General features: G+C 38.8%; 1 protein-coding gene across 3 annotated transcripts; it reads right to left on the bottom strand.

Annotated features, from left to right (window-relative positions):
- Window positions 1–215: 215 nt before the first annotated feature.
- On the bottom strand, window positions 216–22,046 carry LOC124384437 (CREB-regulated transcription coactivator 2-like). Of its 3 annotated transcripts, none has more exons than XM_046847280.1 (15): window positions 20,847–22,046; window positions 11,391–11,492; window positions 10,579–10,692; window positions 9,620–9,681; window positions 8,543–8,611; window positions 7,843–7,943; window positions 7,708–7,734; window positions 7,515–7,594; window positions 7,380–7,429; window positions 7,037–7,269; window positions 6,056–6,516; window positions 5,060–5,554; window positions 4,033–4,119; window positions 1,806–2,010; window positions 216–959 (listed from the first exon to the last, which is right to left on the bottom strand). In XM_046847280.1, the coding sequence occupies exons 1-15, from the start codon at window positions 21,018–21,020 to the stop codon at window positions 757–759; spliced, it is 2,463 nt and encodes an 820-aa protein (XP_046703236.1). In that variant the 5' UTR covers window positions 21,021–22,046; the 3' UTR covers window positions 216–756. The 3 variants fall into 3 exon arrangements, with proteins under 3 accessions (XP_046703236.1, XP_046703237.1, XP_046703238.1); XM_046847281.1 differs by having other exon boundaries at window positions 1,845–2,010; XM_046847282.1 differs by lacking the exon at window positions 8,543–8,611.
- Between the last annotated feature and the right edge of the window lie 3,210 nt (window positions 22,047–25,256).

The following is a 25,256-nucleotide window of genomic DNA, read 5'->3' as shown; positions in this document are numbered from 1 at the left end:
TACTTAGAGGCATACTTATTTTGGTCGGTTTGAAAATCAATTTGTGGAGAGAGTTTTTGATCTTTTTTCCCCCCTGACGCTTTGGTGGAAAAAGAGGCTGCTGATAAATCAGAGCCACTTTACTGCAGACTAAAGTCAATTGCAGACTGAAAGAAAAAATTGGTTCTATGACAGGGCTTTAAAAAATAGTAAATCAGTGTCACTATATCACTAGCTTGGAATGAATAAATACTCATTTAGTGGAGGGGCATTCCCTCAATGCAAAGTATACAATCGGTGACATACAGCGACACAGTAAAGTTGGTCATTTTGGCAGATGCTTGAGCTGGACACTTGGTTTGTTTTTTCGAAAGTCAACACTGAGGGGGACAATAAATAGAAAACATTTTTTAACGGTTTCGGCGAGTTGGCGTCGCATGCTTGACGTTACATAATCTGAAGTGCACATGTCAACATGCAAAGGATTTAGACAAGCTAATGCCTATATTAATGGTTAAATCTGAAGAGAACTCTCAGCAAGTGCATGGGGCTTAGAGCAAAAAGAGCTGAACTAACACTTTTAAAAAAAAAAATAATAATAAAATAAAAATGAAAAAACATAGTTGGTCCCTTTCAGGAATCTCTTCAGCAGATTTCAAGCCTAAGTGGAGAGTGAGGAGAAATCCCAATGGAATGCCTTATAGACTTCATTCTTCTTACTCGCAGATTGCATGGATGTCTCCCGACTCCTTAACGTTCCAACCACCCTTCTCTTGTTCATTTGAGTCGGTCAGAGCGAAAGGAGTCCTCCACGGCCGGGTCGGCCAGCATCAAGTCTCCATCGGTGAGCATGCTGAGGCCATCAAGAGCCAGGGGCTCCATCCTGAGAGCATCGTCTGAAGAGAATGGGTCCACCTCAAAGCCTGGCACTCCAGACAAAGCACTGGTGATCTCTTTAGACAAACCAGGAGGAGAGTCTCCTGTGAAACAAAAACCAGAAGATTACGGCAAACTTTTCTATTCATGGCTATTCAGTATTTAAGATTTATGAACATATACAATAAATGACAGGCTAAATTAACATGGCAACACCAGGAAATGCAGAATAAAATGTAAATGCTACCACGTCAGACATCCTATCCAACTGTGGTAGGGGTCAAAAAAAGAACCCCATACTGCTCAAAAAGTCAGTTGTCCCAATACTTTTGTATATGTAGTTCACTAATCTAGAATGTGCAGGTGTTAATCAACTTGCAAATATTACTGGACACTGATTGGAAAGTCCCACCCCTTTTCTTTCTTTCACACATACACTCCCGACTGATGTTCTAAATCTAACACTTTATTATTAATGCTAATAAGAATAATAATTTTTATTTTGCAAAGCAAACATTAGACACACGTTTATAAAAGAATAATAGTGAAAATCTGCTGCAAAATCACTTAATAACCCACCAAACAGCTCATTTTATTCAGTGTCACTGCTGACAAGCATCTGCTGTCTGGTAATATTACGCCCTTTCACATTCTTCTCTAACTTATAATTGGTGGAAATGCCCATTTTCCTGTCTTTTTTTATTTTGGTTAGTTTCCGAATGAGATCATATTTAATCACAATTTCTTTTTATGGTAAATCATGAGAATGCTGCTCATGAGAACTGAACAATGTTAATGCACTCCTGTGCCCCTACTTTACAAGGAATACATTGTGGTACATAATAAAAAGGTTTAAAATGTGGATTTAAGTTCACATATAATGTCTTTAGAATAGACTAAAACTGAGTTAAAACACACACACACACACACACACGCACGCACGCACGCACCAGTCAGTATGATGTTTGGGACAAGGTGGCGCCCAGTACCATAATTCTGGATCTGACTGGGGTTGAGGAACTGCTGATCTGAGGAGTCCATCAATTCTAGCACCCCTTGGTGGCTGGTGTAGGAGCCGTCCTGCCCTTTACTATGGGTGCCACAGTCCAGATTGTGGTTAAAGGACAAACCCTCTCCATGAGAATCAATGGTGTACTACAAAATAAAAACACAAGTAGATACCTGTAAGAACGATAAAGAACCCAAATAATAAAATCTAGCATCAAAATTTAACACCAAATCGCTAAGAATTCGTAAATAGTTCCAGACATGAGTGTAGCAGAAGACACCGACATGTAGTAGTATGAAAAATATAATAAATATAATAAGAATGAATATGAATCATTTTACATTTTTAAACAATGCAGGAATATACACACACTAACACTTTAAGAACACCTATACACCTGCACAACTCATGAAATTATCTAATCAGCCAATGATGTGGCAGCAGTGAAACCCATCAAACCATATAGATGTGGGCCAGCAGCTATGGGTAAGGCTCACATAAACCATCAGAATGTGGGGAAAAATGTGATCTCCATTTTTTTTAACCATGGGATATTTCTGTAACTGCTGATCATCTGGGATTTTCATACATCACAATCTCTAGAGTGTACACAAAATGGTGCAAAAAAAAAAACACCCAGTGGCAAGCAGTCCTGTGGACAGAAATCCTTTGAGGAGAGAGCTCAACAAAGAATATCCAGACTGGTTTCAGCTGACAGAGAAGGCAACAGGAAATCACATAAGCAGTCTGAACATTTCTTGCAACTACAAATGCATTTTAGACTGCACAACACCCTGAAACTTTAAGTGTACAGGCTACAACAGCATAAAAACCTGCCAAGTTCCACTTCTGTCAGCCAAGAACAGAAAGCTGAAGCTGGGGTGGGCACAGACTCAGAAACACTGAACAGCTGAAACATAGACTTAAGGAACTTTGATTTCTAAGGCAAAAAGTGTTACATTTGGTGCCAACAACATGAATCCATGGACCCAACCAGTCTTCTGCCAACAGTCCAGACTGGTGGAGGTGGTGTAATCGTGTGGGGAATGTTTTTCTTGCACATTTAAGCATTTAATAATAATCCATATTGCAATTGTTTATTTGAGTATTGTTGCTGACCATGTGCATCTCCTCATTGGCACAAGTGACGATCTTCCTATGGCTTCTTACAGGATGATAATCCACCATGACACAAAGCAAAAGTCATCTCAAACTGGTTTCCTGAACACAACAATGAGTTCAATGTTCCTCCCCGTAACCAGATCGTATATATAGAACACTTTTTCCAAATTTTCCCCCAAGATAAAGGGAGTGCTCAGTTAGAATACTCAGTCCTAAATTTAGAGAAGCAAAAAGCTACTTCCACTGCTTTTAAAGCACCCCATATGCTGATGAGAGCAATTTTCTGGTCCATAGTTCATCAGCGTCCCTTGTTTTTTTCTGTAATTAATTAATTACTTTAATTGATAACAACAAGCCTTTCTGCACTCACTCAGTCTTTTTTTTTTATCAGGAAAACCTGTATGCCTGCTCATTCAAGTAATTATCCAATCAGTAAATCAAGCCACTGCAGTGCAATGCAGAAAACGTTCATTAGTGCCAGATCTGCTGGTTTGACTATTCCAAAAACTGCTGATCTCCTGGGATTTTAACACACAATCTCTACAATTTACACAGCATGATGCAAAAAAAACCAGACAAAAAAAAACACCCACTGACTGTCATCTCTGTGGGTGAAAAGGTCTTGTTGATGAGAGAGGTCAGAAAAGAGGTCAGACCGAGTCGAGCTGACAGAAAAAGTCAGGAAACTCTACGTCAAATTAACTGCACGTCTGTGGAAAACCACCTTAAAATGCACAACACGAGAACTGTGATATGGGTGGTCCGTAACAACGCAAAGACGGCCACAAAACAGGTCTTTGCAGTTACAGTGGGCACAGGCTCACAATGTTGATGTTTGATGTGAACATTAACTGAAGCAATTGACCTGTACAGGTTTAAAAGTTATCCACTGCATAGCTGCCACATGATGCATAAACAAGCAGATCTAAAGGTTTCCAAATGGATGGTAAAATGAAGTCACTATTTTAAGGCAACACTACCTTTATAAATAGATAAATAATAAAATAATAAAAGTCAGTTGTTGCTGCAATATATTTGCCTCTTACCTGCTGAGAATGGTTCTGGTTTTGCCTACCCGTGAGATGTAGGCCCAAGTATGGATCATCCAGAAGGGAGTTCAGAAATAAGGTATCCTAAAACAAAACAAACAAAAAGAATGATCAGATATAGAAAAGTGCACACGTTACACAAACACATGCTGCACACTGGGCTGAGCGACACACACTCTGCTTGAGAAACTCTATGTTATAAAATTAGAAATGTAGGATTGCTGTCTGACACCTGCTGAGAGTGCCTGTATTACTCTGATCCTGATATTGGAGACCTTTAGAACAAAAGAAAACCAGGAAGCAGGGCCTAGGGCAGGCCTAGAAATAGATAAAGCTACAAAGTGCTACTCTTAAATTCATGTGCCCATTCAATAGACCATGTTTACTGTCTAAATTTCAGATAAAACCAGCATATCCAGGTCACAGTTTTAAATTCAATACGACTTAACTGCAGCACTATTAACACAAGACAGCTTGGAGGTGCAACCTTAGTTTAGGCCTCTCTGAATCTAACCACATCCTTTTTTCTGAATCTGTGGGTTGAAAACTGTAAACACAACTGTCTTCCTTCTCAGACAAACACAGACCAAGCAGGAATAGAGGTGTTTGACCTGAAAACGGAATATTTGCATCACTGCAATGATACAGAGCAGTAATTCACAATTCATTAAGAGAAGCAGATTACCTCATCCACAGTGACTGGATGAACACGATCAAGTAAAATGCTCTATAACTGGCATGGATACAGCACTGCGTGGTTATGTCCTGTTTACTGTTAACATAGTCAGTTCAGTTGAGTCACTTACACCAAGTGCTGCAACTTGACGCTAACATTACAACATAAGGAAAATCCCTATTGGCTATTAGACTGCAAACATATAAACTTCTAAGACTGCATTTTTAAAGAAACCTATGTGCCATAGAAAAGCAATACTTATTGCGTTTCTTTCAGAATATACCATAAATGTAAAACACAACAGAGCATGGTGCAGAGTCAGGAATCGCAGAATGAGAAGCTACTTGCATTGTAAAGACCAAGTTCACTGGCGAGAGACTGGCTGATCTGTTGAAGTTGAGGAAGATTCTGGTTCTGTTCTTGCTGTACAGGCTGTGTCTGCGTCTGCGTCTGTACATCAGGTTTCTGCGAGCTCTGCGAGTTCACTGGCCCTGGCGCGTCTCCTGTGCTGCGGTTTTGATTCGGCTGCGGCTGGAGATGGGAGCCCTGTTGTCGTTGGACGTGTTCAAATGGAAAGTTCTGCGTTTTACACAGGTTGTGCATGTTTTGCATGTGCAGCTGCATGGGTTGTGGGTGTTGTGTATGTGGGTGGGAGTGGCACAGGGGAGGCTGAGCAGTCTGCTGATGTTGCTGTAATTGTTGGTGCTGGACCGGTGGCTGGCCAGACTGTGGTGAGGAACAGCCTTTCTGAGCATCATTGCTCTGGCCTGGCTGAGACTGTGCGAAAGGATATGGTGGTAACCTCTGGTCCGTCGGAAGCTTGCTGGTATCTAGAGGAACGCCCTGGACAAAGTGAAGCAAGAGCTTTCAGAACTCGGACATATGGATTAATCGATAAACAATTTTAAGCGGAACAACGTGAGCAGATTGTTATGCCACAATGCCGCTGAATACTTTAATCTGATTGGTCAGATGGTGTTGAGCTATTTTTTGCATCAGCGCTGCTGCGACAGTAGTTCCATTATTATCATCATCATTTCCATTGTAACACTCGTGACTTAAACTAGGGCTAATAAACAGATAATAAAAGTGTATAATTTGAAATATAGTGAAGCTTTCATGAGAGTTTCAGAGCTTTGCAACTGCTCTGTGATTTCAGGAATTGAAATTAAACACTAACCACTTTGTTTAACTGTTTTCCAAACCTAGTAACTAGTCAGCATTTTCACTGGTCAGAGCCGCAACCAGGAATGTTGCTGTCTGCTGGTGTGTTAAGAGACATTCTACAAGTAGATGTTAGAACTGTGCGGGAATCTCTTTAGTGACTGTGGGAGTCGTTTTTACCTGTGTGATTGAAGTCAACGTGGTTGAGATGGTGGGTGAGAACTGTTTGGGGTGGTGCCTGCGGGAATCTGGGCCCAGGGGCAGGTTAAGCGGTGAAAGCTGGCCCCGCCTGCGGGGGGAGGAGCTTAACTGTTGCTGCACCTGGCTGGGTAACAACGTAGGATAGGAACTCAAACACTGGCCTGATCCCATGCCACTATTCACTGATGGGAGGGACTGAGCACTTAGAGAAGAGTTACTCAGTGAGGAATGAAGGGATTGATTGCTAAGGGACGACTGCAAAGAAGGGGAGGAGCTAAGGGATGACTGCAAGGAAGGATTGCTTAGTGATGACTGCAGTGAGGCAGAGCTAAGGGAGTTGGGGAAAGAATGGTTGTTTAAAGATGACTGGATGTTAGGGTTGCTAAGTGAAGACTGGAGAGTAGGGTTACTGAATGTGCCCTGCAGAGAGGCCATCAGACCTGCAAAAGTGAAAAATACAGCTTGAATGTCAAAATGGCCTCGGTGTTTCATTTAATTGCACGGCATACAAAAGTTCAACATGCAAGACTTTGACAAACGCTTTTTGCATTGCTTTTTGAATTACACAGCCCATAATAATCTGGCAAGAGGAAAATAATAGTCTACTAGATGTTAAAGGGAATCTCCAGCGCGCGTTTGTGCAAACCACACTGAAAGGGTGCAGCGAGGAGGCAGCATCCTGTGCGGTGATCAAAATCCACCCAGAGTTGATAAAACTAGCTGCTACTTCCGATTACATGTACACCAACTACCTCCTTCACTGTCAGATAAACACTCCGGTGGGCCGTGCGTTTCAACTCAATAAACCGTCACTAAACTGCTTTTTGGTTCATCAATCTAAACAAGCCTAATACAAATACATATAAATAAATTTATAAAATCTTCCCCATTGTAACATCAAAATAATCAGTGACCTAATTAAATAGTCGGCAACTTTTTTTTTGTCATGAGGACACTCACCTGGAGAGTTGAAGGCATTTGTGGTATTGATGCCGAGCTGAGTGAGGGTGGATGCTAGGTTGCCAGTGCTGTTGCCCCCGCTGAGGGAGGGGTAGCCCGGCTCGTCTGGGTCGAGCGGCGTTGGCAGCGGTGAAGGGAAATGCAGACTGGAAAGATCAGGCAGTGAACCTCCAGTATTCAAAGCCGATTGGACATGAGAGGCATTGGACTGCTGATCCGGCGAAGGAAATATACTAATAACAAAAAAAAAGTGAAAAGTATTAGAGTAAGCTTTTTTATAAAACTAATTATCCCAAAATTATTTTACTGCCTTCAAACATGTTGGGGAGAAAATCATTCTTACTTGATTCCAGGGACTTCACAAGACTTTGGTCGTGAGGACAGCATGGGTAACTGGAGCAGAGTAAGGCAAATGAATCAACCATGTCAAATGATACTGAGAACACAATTATTTTAAGAAGATAATAGCCCAGAATACCTTCTTTGAGTCCCATGGTTTTAGAAGCTTGCCTTCATCTAATACATTCTCCTCTATGGGAGGGACTGGGTATGGAAACACTAAAAATAGAATAGATAGGTAATCAAGATCTCGGTAACCGTTTTATTTTTATTTTACAGCTTGTTCTACTGGTATGATAATTCGATCACATGTTTGATGGCCACTGACTTACTTCTCCTCCCTTCACTCTCAGTCACACCTACAAGTTTGGACAGAAGAAGAGAAACACAAATGTAAAAAAAAAAATATTCGCAGCACCGCAGGCGATCAGCTACGAGAGAAAGTAACGTGTTAATGCAGAACCTACCGCCGTGTCTCCCGTGTGGGTTTAGGGTGTGTCCTGCATTGAATGGATCTCCTGTGGGAGGGTTCATCACACTGGTGTGCAGAGCGGAGTCCGAGTTCGTTCTAGAAAGCAGAAGAGAACAGAGTGAAAATGAAGTGAAGATGGTGTAAAATCGTATGAGAAGGTAGCAGGTCTCAGGAGAGGAGGCACTGAAAAGACAAAAGCCGCAAATGATTTCTTTTATTGCTCCTTCCTGCAAGTGGGGAAAGCAGTTTCAATGACATAGTAATAAAATCCCATTCAAATCACAGTAATTTGTGAGATAAATCCACAACAGATTCTCCACAGTAATGATCTCTAACCTGGCATGCAGAACTGACTTAATTATAATAATAGAATAACCGTCAATTTATGCAAAAGAAGTACAAAACTTCTCACACCTGCTCTCCAAGCCTTTTACACACTTACCCCCCTACTCCTAGTGTCATTAGAACACCTCATCATAGAAGGTCAGAAAAAAAACTCAAGAGCAGAAAGAAAAGAAAAGAAGAGGGGGAAAACACATTCTGTCACAGGGTCAAAACAGTAATGGAAAGGAATGAAATGCAAACGGGATGTAGATAAGAAGGAGACACACACACACACACACACACACACACACACACACAAAGATAAATAATGAGAAAGAGAGAAAGGGAGCATCAGAGAGAGGCGAATTCACCTGTTGAGTGCTGTGGTGGGAAGACGGAACAATGGGTTCTTGTCCATGGAGAAATTACTGGACCAGTTCCTTTGTGATTGACAGAAAAATGCCCATTATTTCCAGCACCAAGAGGAAAAAATGGAGCTGCCGTATGAAAGTACCGAAAGCAGCCAAAGAGAAGATCAGAAAGAGGGACACTGACAATCTATACAGTGCATAGAGCTGTTCTCTCACCCTATGACCCAATGCCGGTACTGACCAAGATATGTAATGGAAATTACAGCAGGACATTAAATCACCTTAAGAGCCAATCCATTTATGGCTTTACAGAAAAGCCACCGTTTGTCTCTATACTTACTTCACCAGTTTCCACTGTGGGTGTGTGGGTAGGCTGCTAATCGAAGTGCGATGATTTCACTGACACGACGGAAAATGCTAACACGTTTACCGATTCCTCCGGTTTTAAAATTGGTCGATCCATCACCATCAAGATATTTTCAGAAAATATCAACAGAAATGAGCAGTCCAACAAACCAGTGGTGCAAAAGAAACGAGGACGTACTTGATCGTTTCTATCGGTAATGAATGATTCGTTTGAAAAGTCAGTATCCCACTCACTGAGACGAAGTCTATTCCATTGAATGAAGACAGAAATGAAAAGAGATGAACAATAGAAATAAAAAATATATCCCAAGTCAGACAAATATTTCTATATATATATATATATATATATATATATATATATATATATATATATATATATATATATATATATATATATATATATATATATATATATATATATATATATATAAAAGGTTAGAAAAGTTGTTAAAGTCAAAGCAAAAGATGAAAGTAGATGGAGAAAATCTGTCCAAAATGCCCAAAAAGCAACTGAAGACAAAGCTGTGGAAGAGCTCTACGTTAGTTCTGTCAGTGCAGGTGTTAGTGTTGATGCATAACAAGCAATAAATCTTCACACACAGACCAGCATTTAACTTTCAACCAGAAAGCAAAATGCACAGTCAAGTTAACACATGCACCACAAAGAGGTCTTGACTTAGATCACAGTTAGATCTAATTAGTAAGCATTACCTTCTCCAGCTCGGGTCAGGGGGCGGAGACAGGTATGCAGAGTTGCAGTAAGAGTTGTCCATCTGAGGTCTAAGGTCAAGGACACAGCAGCACACATAAACCCCTATCTAATAAGTAAACAACCCATTCAAATGTGATTATCGATAGATGCCTTTATTGAAATGTCCAGTTAAGGCACATGAGTAAAGCTACAGCTATCGATTATTTTAGTGACCGAGCATTCTACCGATTAGTCCATCGATTAATCAAATAATCGGATAAGAAGTACTTTTCCTTCATTGAAGAGGAACAGGAAATATACAGGAGAGAATAAGACGGGTCTCTTAAAATGAACGTCATTTTTTTTCTTTTTAGAAAAATGTACATTTGCACACAAAACTATCTGTGAAAACTGAACCCATTTATTGCATTTAATTGCCATATTATATCAAAATGCAAAAACAAATATATCAATAAATAAAAAAAGACTGAAATATATAAAAATCTATTGCAAATTACTTTTAAAAAAAAAAAAAAAAAAAAAAAAAAAAAATGGTGTATGGTGTTTTCTTTATGTTTTGGTTTGGAACTTGGAACTTTGGAAACTGTTTGTTTTGTTCTTTGGCCTGAATCTCAGTCCCTCGCTGTTTTCTCTCCGTTCCTCCATTTATCATTCTGCAGCGTCTACTGTGTTTTCCCATCCAGGGGACTTATTTATAAACGTGAAAATACAGAACGCGAGAAGGGGAACTGGTGACACTGCTGAAATAATTAAATAATTATTCAATTATTTGCGGATTAATTGAGTTACTCTAGGAATCGTTTCAGCCCGACACACGAACAAAGAAAGAAAACAGGTTTCGCTGCTCTAACTGCACACTGCATATCCTGAAGATATTACTACACATAGATAGATAGATATGCATGGCCACAGATACATATTCATTAAACTAATGTAACTGTCCTGAATGAAAGGATACGTGTCTCCTGTACGGTCGGCTGGGGGAGGCGAAGCGTCGGTCTCTGGGGACTCTCTCCACCAGGCCATGGTGTCGTGTGGATCGGTTGGATTCCAAGGTCGAGTGAAACGAGCCCTAGAGGAACGCACACGAGCACATAGAAAAGCACAAACATTACACCTTGAACAAAACGTGCAAAAGCTCATACACAAAAACCAAAAAACAAGCCTTTGTGGAGGTTTCTTTCTTTTACAGAAAGAAGTCAGTTTTGTTCCATTCAATGTTCAATGGCTTCAAATAGCTGAAAAAATGCTGTGAACCCAGACATGTTAAATTTGCCATTGAACATCTTTATCATTATCATGATTTAAACCTTTGTGTACTAAAAGACTATATAAAAGAATGTACTTGTTTCTAGGTTCTCAACTGCACTAATAGAAAACAAGGACACTGTGGCACAGGAGTGCATTTGTTTAGAAAGTTGTGGTTTAGACAGTTCAAAGTTTAATATTTGCCATTTTGGGCTTGGCCTATTTTTTTAAGCGATGTAATCTACTGTACCGGCCACAAAGGCAGGATCAGCAGAACTCTAGCTCAAGTTGACTGCTGATCCGCTATGCTGCCCATAATTCTAATGGACTGAATTGAAAGGTATGGACTTTGCCAAGATCATTAAACTTGCAGGTGGACCAGAATACCAAAAATACCAGCCAGCAAATCTGGCCTTTGTGAATCTAAAAGGTCATCAATATACTGTTCTATATACTGTTACTATCTAATGCAATATTAACTTCCTCCTCATAACTCCAATATTTGGAGACGCAGTGACATACCTGGAGGTCGGCCATGTTCCTGCCTATCTGATTGACATTTGGCAAAGAGCCTCCATAGTAAGGACCCTGTGTTCTTGCCAGTCGCACTTTCTGAGCCTGAATCTGGGAGAGAAAAAAAAGCAAAATTTTTTTTTTTAAATCAATCATTTGCAAGAAAAAATTGATAAATAAATAAAACACAACTAGCAAATGGTCATTACATTATATCAATCGTTATGAGCACTTTAATGACGCCTTTGTTTTTGTTTGTTATTAAGTTTATGTAATTCGTCCACCATGTCACTACAAAATAGTGACATTAATTATTAATAGTGAATAATGAAATGAAACATTATAAAAAAAAAAAACACTTTAAAGATTCAGGCCTATTTTGTGAAGAAATTAAAGCAGATGATTAGGAGACATGCTTTGTTGCTGTATTTGATATCAAACCCACAGTGAAAGAGAATAAGATGAAATCCACCAATACAATAGAACGCTGTCATAACTTTGTGAGTGTTGCAAACCGAGTGTGCGTTTATTTCTGGTGCAATCGTCTGCTGTCATTTGCATGAGCTGAAACGAGTGTTATTGTGTTCGTGCTCGTCCTCCGCCTCACTGTTCTAACCCGCTCCAAACAGTACAATCAAGCTTTTGTTTCTGTCCACGTGGACCGACAGCAATTCACATTTTGCCTCTTTCAAAGGCTTCAAAATCAGGACGTAAATGACAGCCATGCCATTGTTTTGTGCTAGAGCCAGCATTGCACTTCACCGAAACACTGATGAAAGTGCCATCCATGGGCAAGGCCATACGTGATACAAGGTCATATCAAGGACACCCCAATTAGACAAATGCGTCTAATCGATTGTGTATATTTCATGATTTACACAACGCAATGAATAAAATACTGTGCAATGGCCTGGTGAATAAGCTTCACAATTATTTAGAGACTAAACAAATCAGAACGATCCAAGTCGCCCTTTTGTTGGAAGGATTTTGAGACACCGTGTTCAACAATTTTTAAAGCAGCAGAAGGTTTGAGTGTGTATTGGTTCCAAGCAAAATTCCAAACATGCTGACTAATATTGTATCCGTTGATTTACACACTTCAAAAACAGTGGGGTTACTTTATTCAAAATATTGAGCAAGCTTTCATTATTCCCCAAGAAAAAGAAAAAAAAGACATGCCTGGAATAACCACAGTGTCTCACCGCCTTTCAAAAACACCCCCAGGTCTCCTTGCTCAGATCCTGCCATGAGTAAAATGGATACTAGTTAAATAAAGTTGCAAGTTAGCTTCTTAATAATTTATATCAGAAAGAACAGGGAGGACATCATTTATGTGCAATTAACAGAATGATGCAACCTGGATGAATCCTTTTTATTCAAAACGTCAGCCCAACACCACTAACCACATCCTCGACCACAAAAAAAAATCCTTTTAATATCAAGAGCTCGGAGAAGCCAAAGCCATGAGCATTTGAACATTTAGTGACAGCTACATGACTTGAAGCAGAATGTCGGAGGTTTTATGCCACAGAGCATACCATGGAGCAACCATCCCTGCTCTAGGGGTGTAATGATGTGGGTGACTCTGTGCTCTGATCACAGCATCCTAACAACCTGGGACATGTGAGAAAAAGCATTTCACTGTGCTCAACATATGTGTGACAAATAAAGGCTGTCTTTATATAAGCAGTTGACCTACAGCCAAATTGGAAAAAATAAACACAAACATACAAATCCACATTTAGGTGAAAAAGTCATTTCATATCCATCCCATTTTTTTTATAGCATAATGCATTAATTAGTGGTACAATTTTCATTATAAACAAATTTGAGTCATAAATATAGCTCTTAACCTGCGCAAAACCTTTTTTTGAAAAAGAGATTTGAGAATCTTAATAACAGCAAATTGTGCATCATTAAGCTTTAGTAAGCGCTTTATCCTGGTCTAAGTGAACACTGTAGCAGAGTCTATCCTAGGAACTGTAGACAAAAGATGGGATGCCAATTCATTACAGGGAACCATTCACACACATTCACAACAAGGGGCAACTAATCCGTCTAAATGTTTAAAGTCATTCAGTTGGAGAAACCGCCCCACACGGCAGAGGGAGAAGATGCGAAGCTCAGAGTGAAACCTTGGATCTCATGCGTTCATTAAAATAGCAACTCGAAACACGTTCAGCTCAGTAGACAATGGCATTGTGAAAAATCACATCGTGTTACATTATGCTGTGTGAATCACAAGGAACTGGATGTCAGTCGGTTCGATTATTATTTGATTTATTTCTCAACAATCAATTCGAACTCCTGTTCCTTGTTAAGCAGTTTTCAGAACGTTAGCAAACAAAAATGCTCTTTCAGAGATATGACGTGATACATAATGACCGTAAGCGTCCGAGGTCCGAGTCTATGCAAACCTTTTCCGAACCTAAGCCATCGAATAATTACATTCTCCTCCTCATCCAGCATTTCTAATGAGATACTTCACGATTAAAAGATCGAACCGTAGCTGTTCTTCATTGCGAATCTGAAAATAACATCACGTATAACGCATGCATCGACTTAAATATCTTATTATCTGAATTAGTTTTGTAATTATCTTCAACCTCTTTTGGCCTGCGACTGCTCGGCCTATAGGACGGTTTAAAACAATTGTTTTAACAAGTGTAAGTTCAGCAAAATGAAAAATTCCAACAAAGTCAGCAAACTAAGAGCACACGCAGATGTTTAGGTGAAAGAACATGGTGTGGTTATTGAGACAAATTTTACTTCATAATATTTAAATTGTGACTTACATTATGCATAATTTTTACCATGTTCTTTATACCCCTTATTTTCTATAAACGTTATGCAAATCTATAGAAACAGGTGCTTACTAAACCTCAATCACTCGTGTCCCTTGAGAACGTGGGTGTAATTTATGGTACACCTGATGTACAAGTTTTTCTTGTAAACAATGTTCTGTCCATACACTGGTGTGAAAAAGTGTTTGCCCCTTCCTGATTTCTTATTTTTTGCATGTTTGTCACACATTAATGTTTCAGATCATCAAACTAATTGAAATATTAGTAAAAGATAACATGCAGTTTTTAAATGAAGATTTTATTATTGAGGGAAAACAAAATCCAAAACTACATGGCCCTGTGTGAAAAAGTGTTTGCCCCCTGGTAAAACTTTGTTTTATCACACCTGAGTTAAATTTCTCTCGCCACACCCAGGCCTGATTACTGAAACACCTGTTCACAATCAAGAAATCTCTTAAATAGGACCTGCCTGACAAAGTGAATTAGACCAAAAGATCCTCAAAAGCTAAACACCATGCTGAGATCCAAAGAAATTCAGAAACAAATGAGTAAGAAAGTAATTGAGATCTATCAGTCTGGAAAAGGTTATAAAGCCATTTCTAAAGCTTTGGGACTCCAGTGAACCACAGTGAGAGCCATTATTCACAAATGGCAAAAACATGAACAGTGGAGAACCTTCCCAGGAGTGGCCGGCCGACCAAAATTACCCCAAGAGCACAGCGACAACTCATCCAAGAGCTCACAAAAGACCCCACAACAACATCCAAAGAACTGCAGGCCTCACTTGCCTCAGTTAAGGTCAGTGTTCATGACTCCACCATAAGAAAGAGACTGGGCAAAATGATCTGCATGGCAGAGTTCCAAGACGAAAACCGCTGCTGCGCAAAAAGAACATAAAGGCTCGTCTCAGTTTTGCCAGAAAACATCTTGATGATCCCCAAGACTTTTGGGAAAATACTCTGTGGACTGACAGGACAAAAACTTTTTGGAAGATGTGTGTCCCATTATGTCTGGTGTAAAAAAAAACACCTCATTTCAAAAAAGAAAATCATAGCAACAGTAAAATATGGTGGTGGTAGTGTGAAGGTCTGGGGCTGTTTTGCTGCTTCAGGAAGACTTGCTTTGATAAATGAAACCATGAATTCTGTAGTTTACCATAAATCCTGAAGGAGACTGTCCGGCCACCTGTTCGTGACCTCAAGCTGAACCGAACTTGGGTTCTGCAGCAGGACAATGATCCAAAACACACCAGCAAGTCCACCTCTGAATGGCTGAAGAAAAAATGAAGACTTTGGAGTGGCCTAGTCAAAGTCCTGACCTGAATCCTTTTGAGATGCTGTGGCATGACCTTAAAAAGGGGGTTCATGCTCAAAATTCCTACAATGGGGCTAAATTACAACAATTCTGCATGGATGAGTGAACCAAAATTCCTCCACAGCGCTGTAACGGATTCATTGCAAGTTATCACAAACGCTTTATTGCAGTTGTTGCTGCTAAGGGCGGCCCAACCAGTTATTAGGTTTAGGGGCAAACACTTACACACAGGTCCATGTAATTTTGGATTAAGTTTTTCCTCAGTAATAAAAACCTTCATTTAAAAACTCCATGTTGTGTTCACTTGTGTTATCTTTTACTAATATTTAATTTAGTTTGATGATCTGAAACATTAAAGTGTGACAAACATGCAAAAAAATAAGAAATCAGGAAGGGGACAAACACTGTACTTTATCTGGTATTCACATTCATTCTCTCCCCTGCCAATCACAGTGACATTTGCCAATCAAAGGCTTCTGTGAGCTCATGTATATCCGAGAGGGTAGATGACGCTTTCCTCAGAGTGTTACGCAGCCATGTGAAGCAGCAGTTTAAAAAAAAGTGGGAGAGGTGAGTTTTGCATGTCTTGGAGGAGGAATGTGTGGATCTTCATCCTTCCTCTTTGGTGGCTGCTGTATGATAGGAGAGAGCTGGCTGGTGGTCGGGAATTGGCGAATTAAAAGAGAAAACTGAGACAAACTGCATACTACAACTGCAAAAAAAAAAAAAAAAAGAAATTTATCATCTGGTAGATGAATTCGTCGTCAGCTACAATTTTGCGATCTTGACATTTGCACTCCAAGAAAGCATTCATCATTCAGCTCTGCTTATTATTAAACAATAAGATCAATGCCAGATCAGCATCCAACCACACAGCAGAACAGACTATTACTTGTCCCAAACAACGCTGAAATCCAACACAGTACAAAGCCATTACCCGTACTGTTCAATATTACGTTCCACATGCTCCACTGGCACGTAAACCGTAACAGCCAAACGATAACCATGTCAACTAAACACAGGCGACAGCTAGAAGTTAAACCAGCTGGAATTACAAGACAGTGCCGTATAAATGTAACATAATTCAGAGAAAATTAAACTAGCTATCTTTGTTCCTGGTTATTCATAAGCATCTCTACTATACAAGTTGCACAATCTGGGCATCATTGTACTTTAGGATTGTTATTAAAAAAAAAAATCTACAAAAAATGTAAGTTTTAAACAGTTTACACTTCGCTCATCTGTGAGTAAAACAAGACGAAGTGCAAAACACTGCACTAAAGTGCCTCTGACAGCCGGTGTGAACTGTAATGCTTGTTAAAAAGAAGTGTAACTGCACTTCAGAAACTTGCCAGACCTCAGCGCTGAGACAAACATCTGAAATATAAATGCTACAACTCAAATGCTCATGTGTAGATCATTCTAAGTCTCATTCTGAATCTCGTTCTGAATCTCATTCCAAGTCTCATTCTAAATTCCGTTCTGAATCTCATTCTAAGTCTAATTCTAAGTCTCATTCTAAATCTCATTCAATTTCTCATTCTAAGTCTTATTCTAAATCTCATTCTAAGTCTGAGAATCCTGCTCAGGAAACAGCATGTAACTTTTAAGGTTATTACATCACAAGCCATATTCCAGTAAGCCCACACGATTCTGATGAATTTCATGTTTTAATTGTACGAGAATCTTGAAAGTGACGGTGAAATTTCGCAGAGCATTCAAAACTGTTCCATACCACGATACCACCATTCAATACCACAATGAACAGATGAACCAGATAAATATTCACATTTAGCCCTGCTGATTTGCACGTTTTGGCACCAGACCAGAACCAGATTGTGTAATTCGAATGCCGTTTCACTGGTTTTTGAATTCTCAAATTTGAGAATTCAAAAACCAGTGAAACGGCATTCGAATTACACAATCTGGTTCTGGTCTGGTGCCAAAACGTGCATTCAGAAGCCTACAATTGGGTATAGGTGCTGTAGTATTATGCCGCTGCAAAGCACGAGACACAGACAGACTCCAGCCCTGAAATTATCCTTGACTGTTAACCTTAGACAGACATTTGGCAGGTTTAATGATGAACAATAAAACAGTGGTCAGATGAACACTTCTGCAGTGTATTAGGATTTCGGTGGCAAGCAGGAGGTTTCAGGTTAAGAGGTTTAGTGGAAGATAACTGTAATAACTACCAGAGGCACCAGCAGTCTCCTGTACATTCTACCCTTTGGATATAATGTCTCGGTATGTGTACATTTACTGTACATTCGCTGAAATATTTTTCCAAACAGTAAACTAAAACTAATTACAGGTAGGGACTACGGTTACAGGACTGGTCAGAGGAATATTTTGACGCTTTCATTTGTCGCTGTTTTGTATCATACCACATAATGAATATTAATATTATTATTATTATTATTATTATTATTATTATTATTATTGCAGATTATCTTAGAAAGACAAAAATTCAGGCCTCGATCACTACATGATCCTAAGGCTAAAAATGCTGAAGATGTGAAAACTTGGAAATGTTGAAATCATTAAGATGCAATATACAACAGACGGATGTCAGAATCTAAACACAAGCACATGGTTTACTTCCACTTGAAGACAAGTACAGAGAAATACACAGTAACTAATCCACAAAATGAAAAACAGATTAATTCAGTGTTCGAGTTATGGTGAGGAATCTTATATACGCGTTCATCTATTTACTTTATACTTTTTATGTTTTTTTTGTTGTTTTTTTTAAAGTGACACCCTGAAGTGTAACCAGCTGATGAGATGAGACAGAGTCATCTCAGCATCTTCTTAACCAAACCTGAAGAGCTGATTCTATATGTTGATGTTTTTCCTACTGAAACAGGATGTCAGCGTGACATCTGCGTCACGCTCGAGGAACGCCACAACCATCACTGAATCGATGCAAACCTGCTAGTGCATAAGTTAAAGATTTTCTCTCCAGCGCATTCAACAGCATTTTCAATCAACTTTATATATATATATATATATATATATATATATATATATATATATATATATATATATATATATATATACACACACACACACACACACACACACACACACACAGACACACACATGTATGTATGAATTAAGAGTTAACTTAACAGTTAGTATTATACTGTAAGTGTGTATTTATGTAAGACCTGAACTCAACATTGTGTTTCAGGTGTTTTATTATTATTATTATTTTAATTATTATTATTGTTGTTCAATTATTATATTATTATTATTATTATTATTATTATTATTATTATTATTATTATTATTATTATTATTATTATTATTGCAGATTATCTTAGAAAGACAAAATTCAGGCCTCGATCACTACATGATCCTAAGGCTAAAAATGCTGAAGATGTGAAAACTTGGAAATGTTGAAATCATTAAGATGCAATATACAACAGACGGATGTCAGAATCTAAACACAAGCACATGGTTTACTTCCACTTGAAGACAAGTACAGAGAAATACACAGTAACTAATCCACAAAATGAAAAACAGATTAATTCAGTGTTCGAGTTATGGTGAGGAATCTTATATACGCGTTCATCTATTTACTTTATACTTTTATGTTTTTTGTTGTTTTTTTTAAAGTGACACCCTGAAGTGTAACCAGCCGATGAGATGAGACAGAGTCATCTCAGCATCTTCTTAACCAAACCTGAAGAGCTGATTCTATATGTTGATGTTTTTCCTACTGAAACAGGATGTCAGCGTGACATCTGCGTCACGCTCGAGGAACGCCACAACCATCACTGAATCGATGCAAACCTGCTAGTGCATAAGTTAAAGATTTTCTCTCCCGCGCATTCAACAGCATTTTCAATCAACTTTTAATAGCACAAAATCCTGGAGTGGGTTTTTTTTTTAGAAACACTGTATGATATATAGGGGCAACTAATATACAACTATATACATATCACACACCTCCTTAAAATTGTAAACATCTGTTGCAATTAGTATTCATTTAAGGTACATTTCGACATGAAGAACAGACTGCGATTAATCGCGAGTTAACTCATGACAATCATATATATATATATATATATATATATATATATATATATATATATATATATATATATATACACACACACACACACACACACACACACAGACACACACACATGTATGTATGAATTAAGAGTTAACTTAACAGTTAGTATTATACTGTAAGTGTGTATTTATGTAAGACCTGAACTCAACATTGTGTTTCAGGTGTTTTATTATTATTATTATTTTAATTATTATTATTGTTGTTCAATTATTATATTATTATTATTGAATTGCATACCAGTGCCATAAAAATGAGACATGATACAACAGGGTATTGGATTAACAAACTAGCCATCTTTGTTCCTGGTTATTAATAAGCATCTCTGTGTGGCCACATGGACATAATACATGTTTCAAACCGAATGTGATTGGACGAATAGACGGCAAGTACAACATGAGTCACAGTGGGGGAGAGGATGTTCTCCTGAATATGATGGAAGTTTCTCTAAATAAATATATTGTCTCTTTGGTTACATATACTGTCATGTTAGTGTCTATAGGCTCAGAGGGAGGATTTCCGATCCAATTTTAATGTATAGGAGCATTGAAAGAATTAAAGCTGAATTAAAATCACAGCGCGCATCCACACACTGAGCTACTGCTCTTCTCTCTCACACACACTCAAACACACACACACACACACACACACACACACAGCTGCTATCATGGTTATTAGCCTGTTGTGTTGTTGTATCATCTCCCCTCTTGCTTTCATTGTAAATACACCTCCGTTTATACGCATTTCCCCTCTCTCAGGTGCGTCACCGAGCAGCCCAGCTAGCAATCTCCTGCTGTTAGCCTACATGCTACACGCTAACATTAGCTTCCTGCTTCACGCGATTGAGCTCGTACACTATAACGCGACAAGACTTATCGGTTCTGCTTTGTATTATTCAAAACGATTTGAATAATTACCCCAGTTTTATGTTATAACCATTTTAGGCTTTAAGGGGGAACGTCATGCTAATCTTGATACCCCGATCGGCCACATCACAACATTCTTAATGACTAGCTAGCTGTTAGCTGTGTCGTTAGCATACCCGTGTGTGTGTGTGTGTGTGTGCGCGCGTGCTTTTCTAGTGCGAGTTTCTTGTAGTAAACACGATCGCACTTCCACGCGGATCGCCGATGTTTTGAGAATCGTGATACTGGCATGAGGAACACACGTGTAGAGAGTACGCGGTTTGTATACGCGGTTCCTCGGCAGGCCTTAGCTACGAGCTTCATCCTGTGGATCCCCTGCGCTCCTGCTGCTGCTTACCCGGGTGGAGGTGATGTCCATCATGACCTCCTGGAAGGCGGCGGTCTCCTCGGCCTGGCGCTGAGTGTGTAGGGCGATTTTCTCACTGAACTTCCGAGGGTTGGAGACTCCGGATACGTGAGCGCTACCGGCTCCAGGTCCGGGTCCGCAAGCTCCAGCACCCGCGGCGGACATCTTCTACAAGCCGCTGTTTTCAGCCCACATCCAGGCCGAGCGTTCAGCCTACTGAGGGAAGAGGAGGGCTCTCGGAAGGGAGTGGGGAGTGACGAAGAGCCGCCGTGGGCGCGATCACACAACACACACGCGCACACACGCAAACACACGCTTTACTTGAGGATGCTCATAAATACTCAACATACTTGTCTTTAGATCGTCGTGCGTAAGAAGCGACTGTCTACAATACAGGGAGTGTCTTAGACCGACCACACACACACACACACACACACACCCGAAATATAAAGTTTACACTCAGGACTGGGCAATATGACAAGAACATATCGGTATCGTGATAAACGATCTCACAATACACTTTTCTGAGATATCGTGACATTTCTCTTCTCTGTCTTTATTATTATTATTATTATTATTATTATTATTATTATTAATGCAAACTGACTGAAAGCAGTGAGAAACATTGTTTATTATACAAACCGACTCATTCTTCGTTTATTTCAATATAATTATTTTATTTTAATACCAATTATTTGATATTGATAAAATAGATAATATAGTCTAACTAAAATACTGTTTCTCTGGCTGTTTGTGTATAAACCTATATGTGGGTAATACGCTTAATGTCTTTTGGACGCATTATAAAATTTCGCCCCTATCACCCACCCCTAATGATGCATTAATAGTTAATATTTTCATCTACTAGAACATATTTTCATTGATATATTCTCAGAAAATTAATGTTTTAAAAGAAATTTGTTCTTTAAAAAAAAAAAATGTTTATTTGTGTAAGTAACTGCTGCTCAGGCTTATGGTACATCTGGAGAATCCCAGGAATACACCCTGAATGAGATACCAGTTCATCACTTTGCACAATGCAGACATATTCTCAAATCGAAAAGCTAATCTATTGACTGACATGATGGACTGTGTGGGAGGAAACTGGAGAAACTGGATGAACTGTAAAACTGGAGCTGAGGCAACAATGCTACCAGATGTGCCACCCCTTTTGTGAATAAACCTATATTTTAAAACATTTCTCACTAACCGTTTTCTGTTTCACTGCGCTCAGACATACACTATTATACCAAAAAATAAACGTGGAGAGTCTTCCTAATGCCTGAGTTCAGGTATTACTAAGAGCTGGATAAAATTCAGCACACAGTTTTTATACACACTCTTTGGCAGTAAAATGAGTTATAGGAGCCCAAATCATTTCAGGAACATTTTGCCCTGTGAGATCTGTCTGGTCAGCTGTCAGTGTATGGAAGCATCTTGGAGGAACAACAGCTTAGCTAGAAGCAGTAGACCACACACACATACAGAGTGAGGTTGCTGTCTTCTGTTGTATCACTTTCTCCAGATGTCTTAACTGCCTCTAGAAGCACAAGAAAGATCAGCACAAGAAATGTGCACCAGGAGATTTGTGAAATTAGTTTTCTTGGCTGAGTAGCAACACATAAGCCTTAGATCTCTATGCAAAATAACAATTGTCGGTCAATTAGTGCATAAGGAATACAAAGATATTTTAGACAATTGTGTCCTTCAAACATTCTGGCAAAACTTTGGAAAAAAATACCTTTTCCTGTTCCGGCATGACTACATTTTTGTACACAAAGCAAGGTTCATAAAGACACGGTTTGATGAGAGTGATGTGGAGAAACTGCAGAATCCTGCACAGAGCTCTGATCTAAACTCCAATAAACACCATAGAAATTAATTGTAATGCTCAGTACAAGTCAGGCATTCTTATGGAACAGTGACCTAACAAATGCACTTTTGATTGAATGGATACAAATTCTTACAGACACACCCCAAAGTCTCGTAAAAGAAAATATTACACCAACACGAGAGACGAATCAGTAACACAATCTGAGTTACACAGGAAATACTATGTGCACATTTGAATCCCACAGCAAATTACATTTTTTATTTGCATATAACAAAATACAGTCATGGAGAAAAAGAAAATACACTCTGCTTTTTACAGTCAGGACCTAAATAATGAACCATTACATTTTTTTTTAACAAATAACAATTTTAATATGTAGTCATTTCCCCTCAAGATAGAAACAATTATTCAGAAACCTGATGCAAACATGCAATTAGTCAAACTGACTAATAACTACAACACAATGATAAATGATAATTTAATGATGGTGGGTGGTGAAGTAGAGGAGAAGAAGAAACTCAGAGACCTCTGTCTATTCACTGTATTGAAATATTTATATACTAAATACTTATTTACTATTTAAACGTGCAACATGTCCAGTTTTATGGAGTAGAAATTAATAAACTTATGAGTGTATGTCATTATTGTGCTTACAAATTAATACATTTGTGCTGTAATACAAGTATTATTTAAATACTTGTACTCTTACTCAAATGCATTTACAAGAGAGAGAAAACACTTTCAAAGTATTCATAGAAATGTTTCAGGTTTCTGGTGAAGCTTTACAGCTGATTGCTTACTGCAGAAACAGTAGGGTAATCATCTGCAAAGTATATTCATAAACAAAGAAATTAAAAACAAACGAATGAATACATGCGTAAATACCTGGTACATTGGCAGCATGCAATTTTTTCAAGAATGTGGGAGGAGTCTGTTTTCAATATATTTTTTTAAGTGTATAGAATGCCTCCTGGTGGGTGTTATTTTATTGTGTGTGTTTTGCACTGTCATTAATATAAAAAAAATAATAATAATAATAACAATAATAATAATAATAATACTTATTATTATTGTTGTTGTTATTATTATTATTATTATTATTATTATTATTATTATTATTATTATTGCATACAGTAATTTTGGATTACGTAGACTTTGGTCACTAGATGGCGACATACTGCCTTTGTGGTGGTGTTTTTGTGGCCTTGTTGGACTCCATTATTATTTTCACCTGCCCCTGATTTGGTAGATTATTTGTATACTTCCCTTTTCTTGCTTCATTACTCAATCTTCCTGTCCCTCATGTAAGAATTTAGTCACTGTCATTGTGATAAACCTTTTAATGGTTTGCTTTCTGCTTTTTATTTTTTATGAATGTATGTTTCATAGAAGAGCCTGGAGAAGGTGGAGGTACACGCTGGAGAGAAGGGGAATGAAAGTCAGTAGAAGTAAGACAGAGTACATGTGTGTAAATGTGAGGGAGGGTAGTGAAGTGGTGTGGTTGCAGGGAGAAGAGGTGGTGAAGGTGGAGGAGTTCAGGTACCTGGGGTCAACAGTGCAAAGTAATGGAGAGTGTGTTAGAGAAGTGAAGAAAAGAGTGCAGGCAGGGTGGAGTGGGTGGAGAAGAGTGATAGCAGGAGTGATTTGCGATAGAAGAGTGTCTGTGAGAGTGAAAGGGAAAGTTTATAAGACTTCGTCACTTTCGTTGGAGTGACGAGGATGGACAGGTTCAGAAACAAGTTTATTAGAATGATCGCGCATGTAGGACATTTTCGAGACAAGGCCAATTAGGTTAGATTGAGATGATTTGGACATGTGCAGAGGAGGGACATGGGGTATATCAGTACGAGAATGCTGAGGATGGAGCCGCCAGGAAGGAGGAAAAGAGGAAGACCAAGGAGGAGGTTTATGGATGTGGTGAGGGAAGACATGCAGGTAGTTGGTTTGAAAGAGGCAGATGCAGAGGACAGGGTAGCGTGGAGACAGATGATACGCTGTGGTGACCCCTAATGGGAGCAGCCGAAAGCAGAAAAAGAGGAAAAAGATGAAGAATTAATGTTTAATTTTTGGCCACTTTGGATTTTTGGATTCAGATCTTATTTTAGCTCTGCTTGTTGAAATTTCTGAAGTAATTTTTTCTGTTATATTCCTGTTTTTTGTTTGTTTTGGTCTTGGTCCAACATGATATTTACTATGTTTGTTCTTGTGTACAGCAACTCTCAAAAAAACCCTCCACCATCATGACCGGTGTTCGGTTGCTTGATGCTTAAATGATATTTATTACAGTTCATTATATTATCACAATATTGCACTCTCTTTGCACCAATCTAATTATAATGATAGCTGAAGCTGGAGAATGCTTTAAACCAGAAACCACACACTATGCTCTCATTTTTACTTCTGTATTATTCCTGCAGTGTATCTGAGATTAGAGTGGTAGAGGTGTACAGGATACAGTCACTTTAGATTAGTTTTAAGAGCACTATACAGATACAGACACTGATACTGTGTTACCCACTGTACCTAACATGTAGTTACAATAGTGAGGAGCAGATTTGAGATCTGCT

The sequence above is a fragment of the Silurus meridionalis genome, chromosome 4, assembly GCF_014805685.1.
Source record: "Silurus meridionalis isolate SWU-2019-XX chromosome 4, ASM1480568v1, whole genome shotgun sequence".
Taxonomy (NCBI): domain Eukaryota; kingdom Metazoa; phylum Chordata; class Actinopteri; order Siluriformes; family Siluridae; genus Silurus; species Silurus meridionalis.
The sequence above is the reverse complement of the archived record's forward strand: the minus strand, read 5'-3'. Positions and strand labels throughout refer to the sequence as shown.

Excerpts from the sequence above, each read along its gene's own strand:
- LOC124384437 (XM_046847280.1), bottom strand. The coding sequence starts at position 21,020 with ATGTCCGCCGCGGGTGCTGGAGCTTGCGGACCCGGACCTGGAGCCGGT. Across the intron at positions 9,682-10,578 it reads GCCGACCGTACAGGAGACAC|ATGGACAACTCTTACTGCAA; the intron begins GTATCCTTTCAT and ends CTTAGACCTCAG. Across the intron at positions 7,270-7,379 it reads TGTGAAGTCCCTGGAATCAA|TATATTTCCTTCGCCGGATC; the intron begins GTAAGAATGATT and ends TTTTGTTATTAG.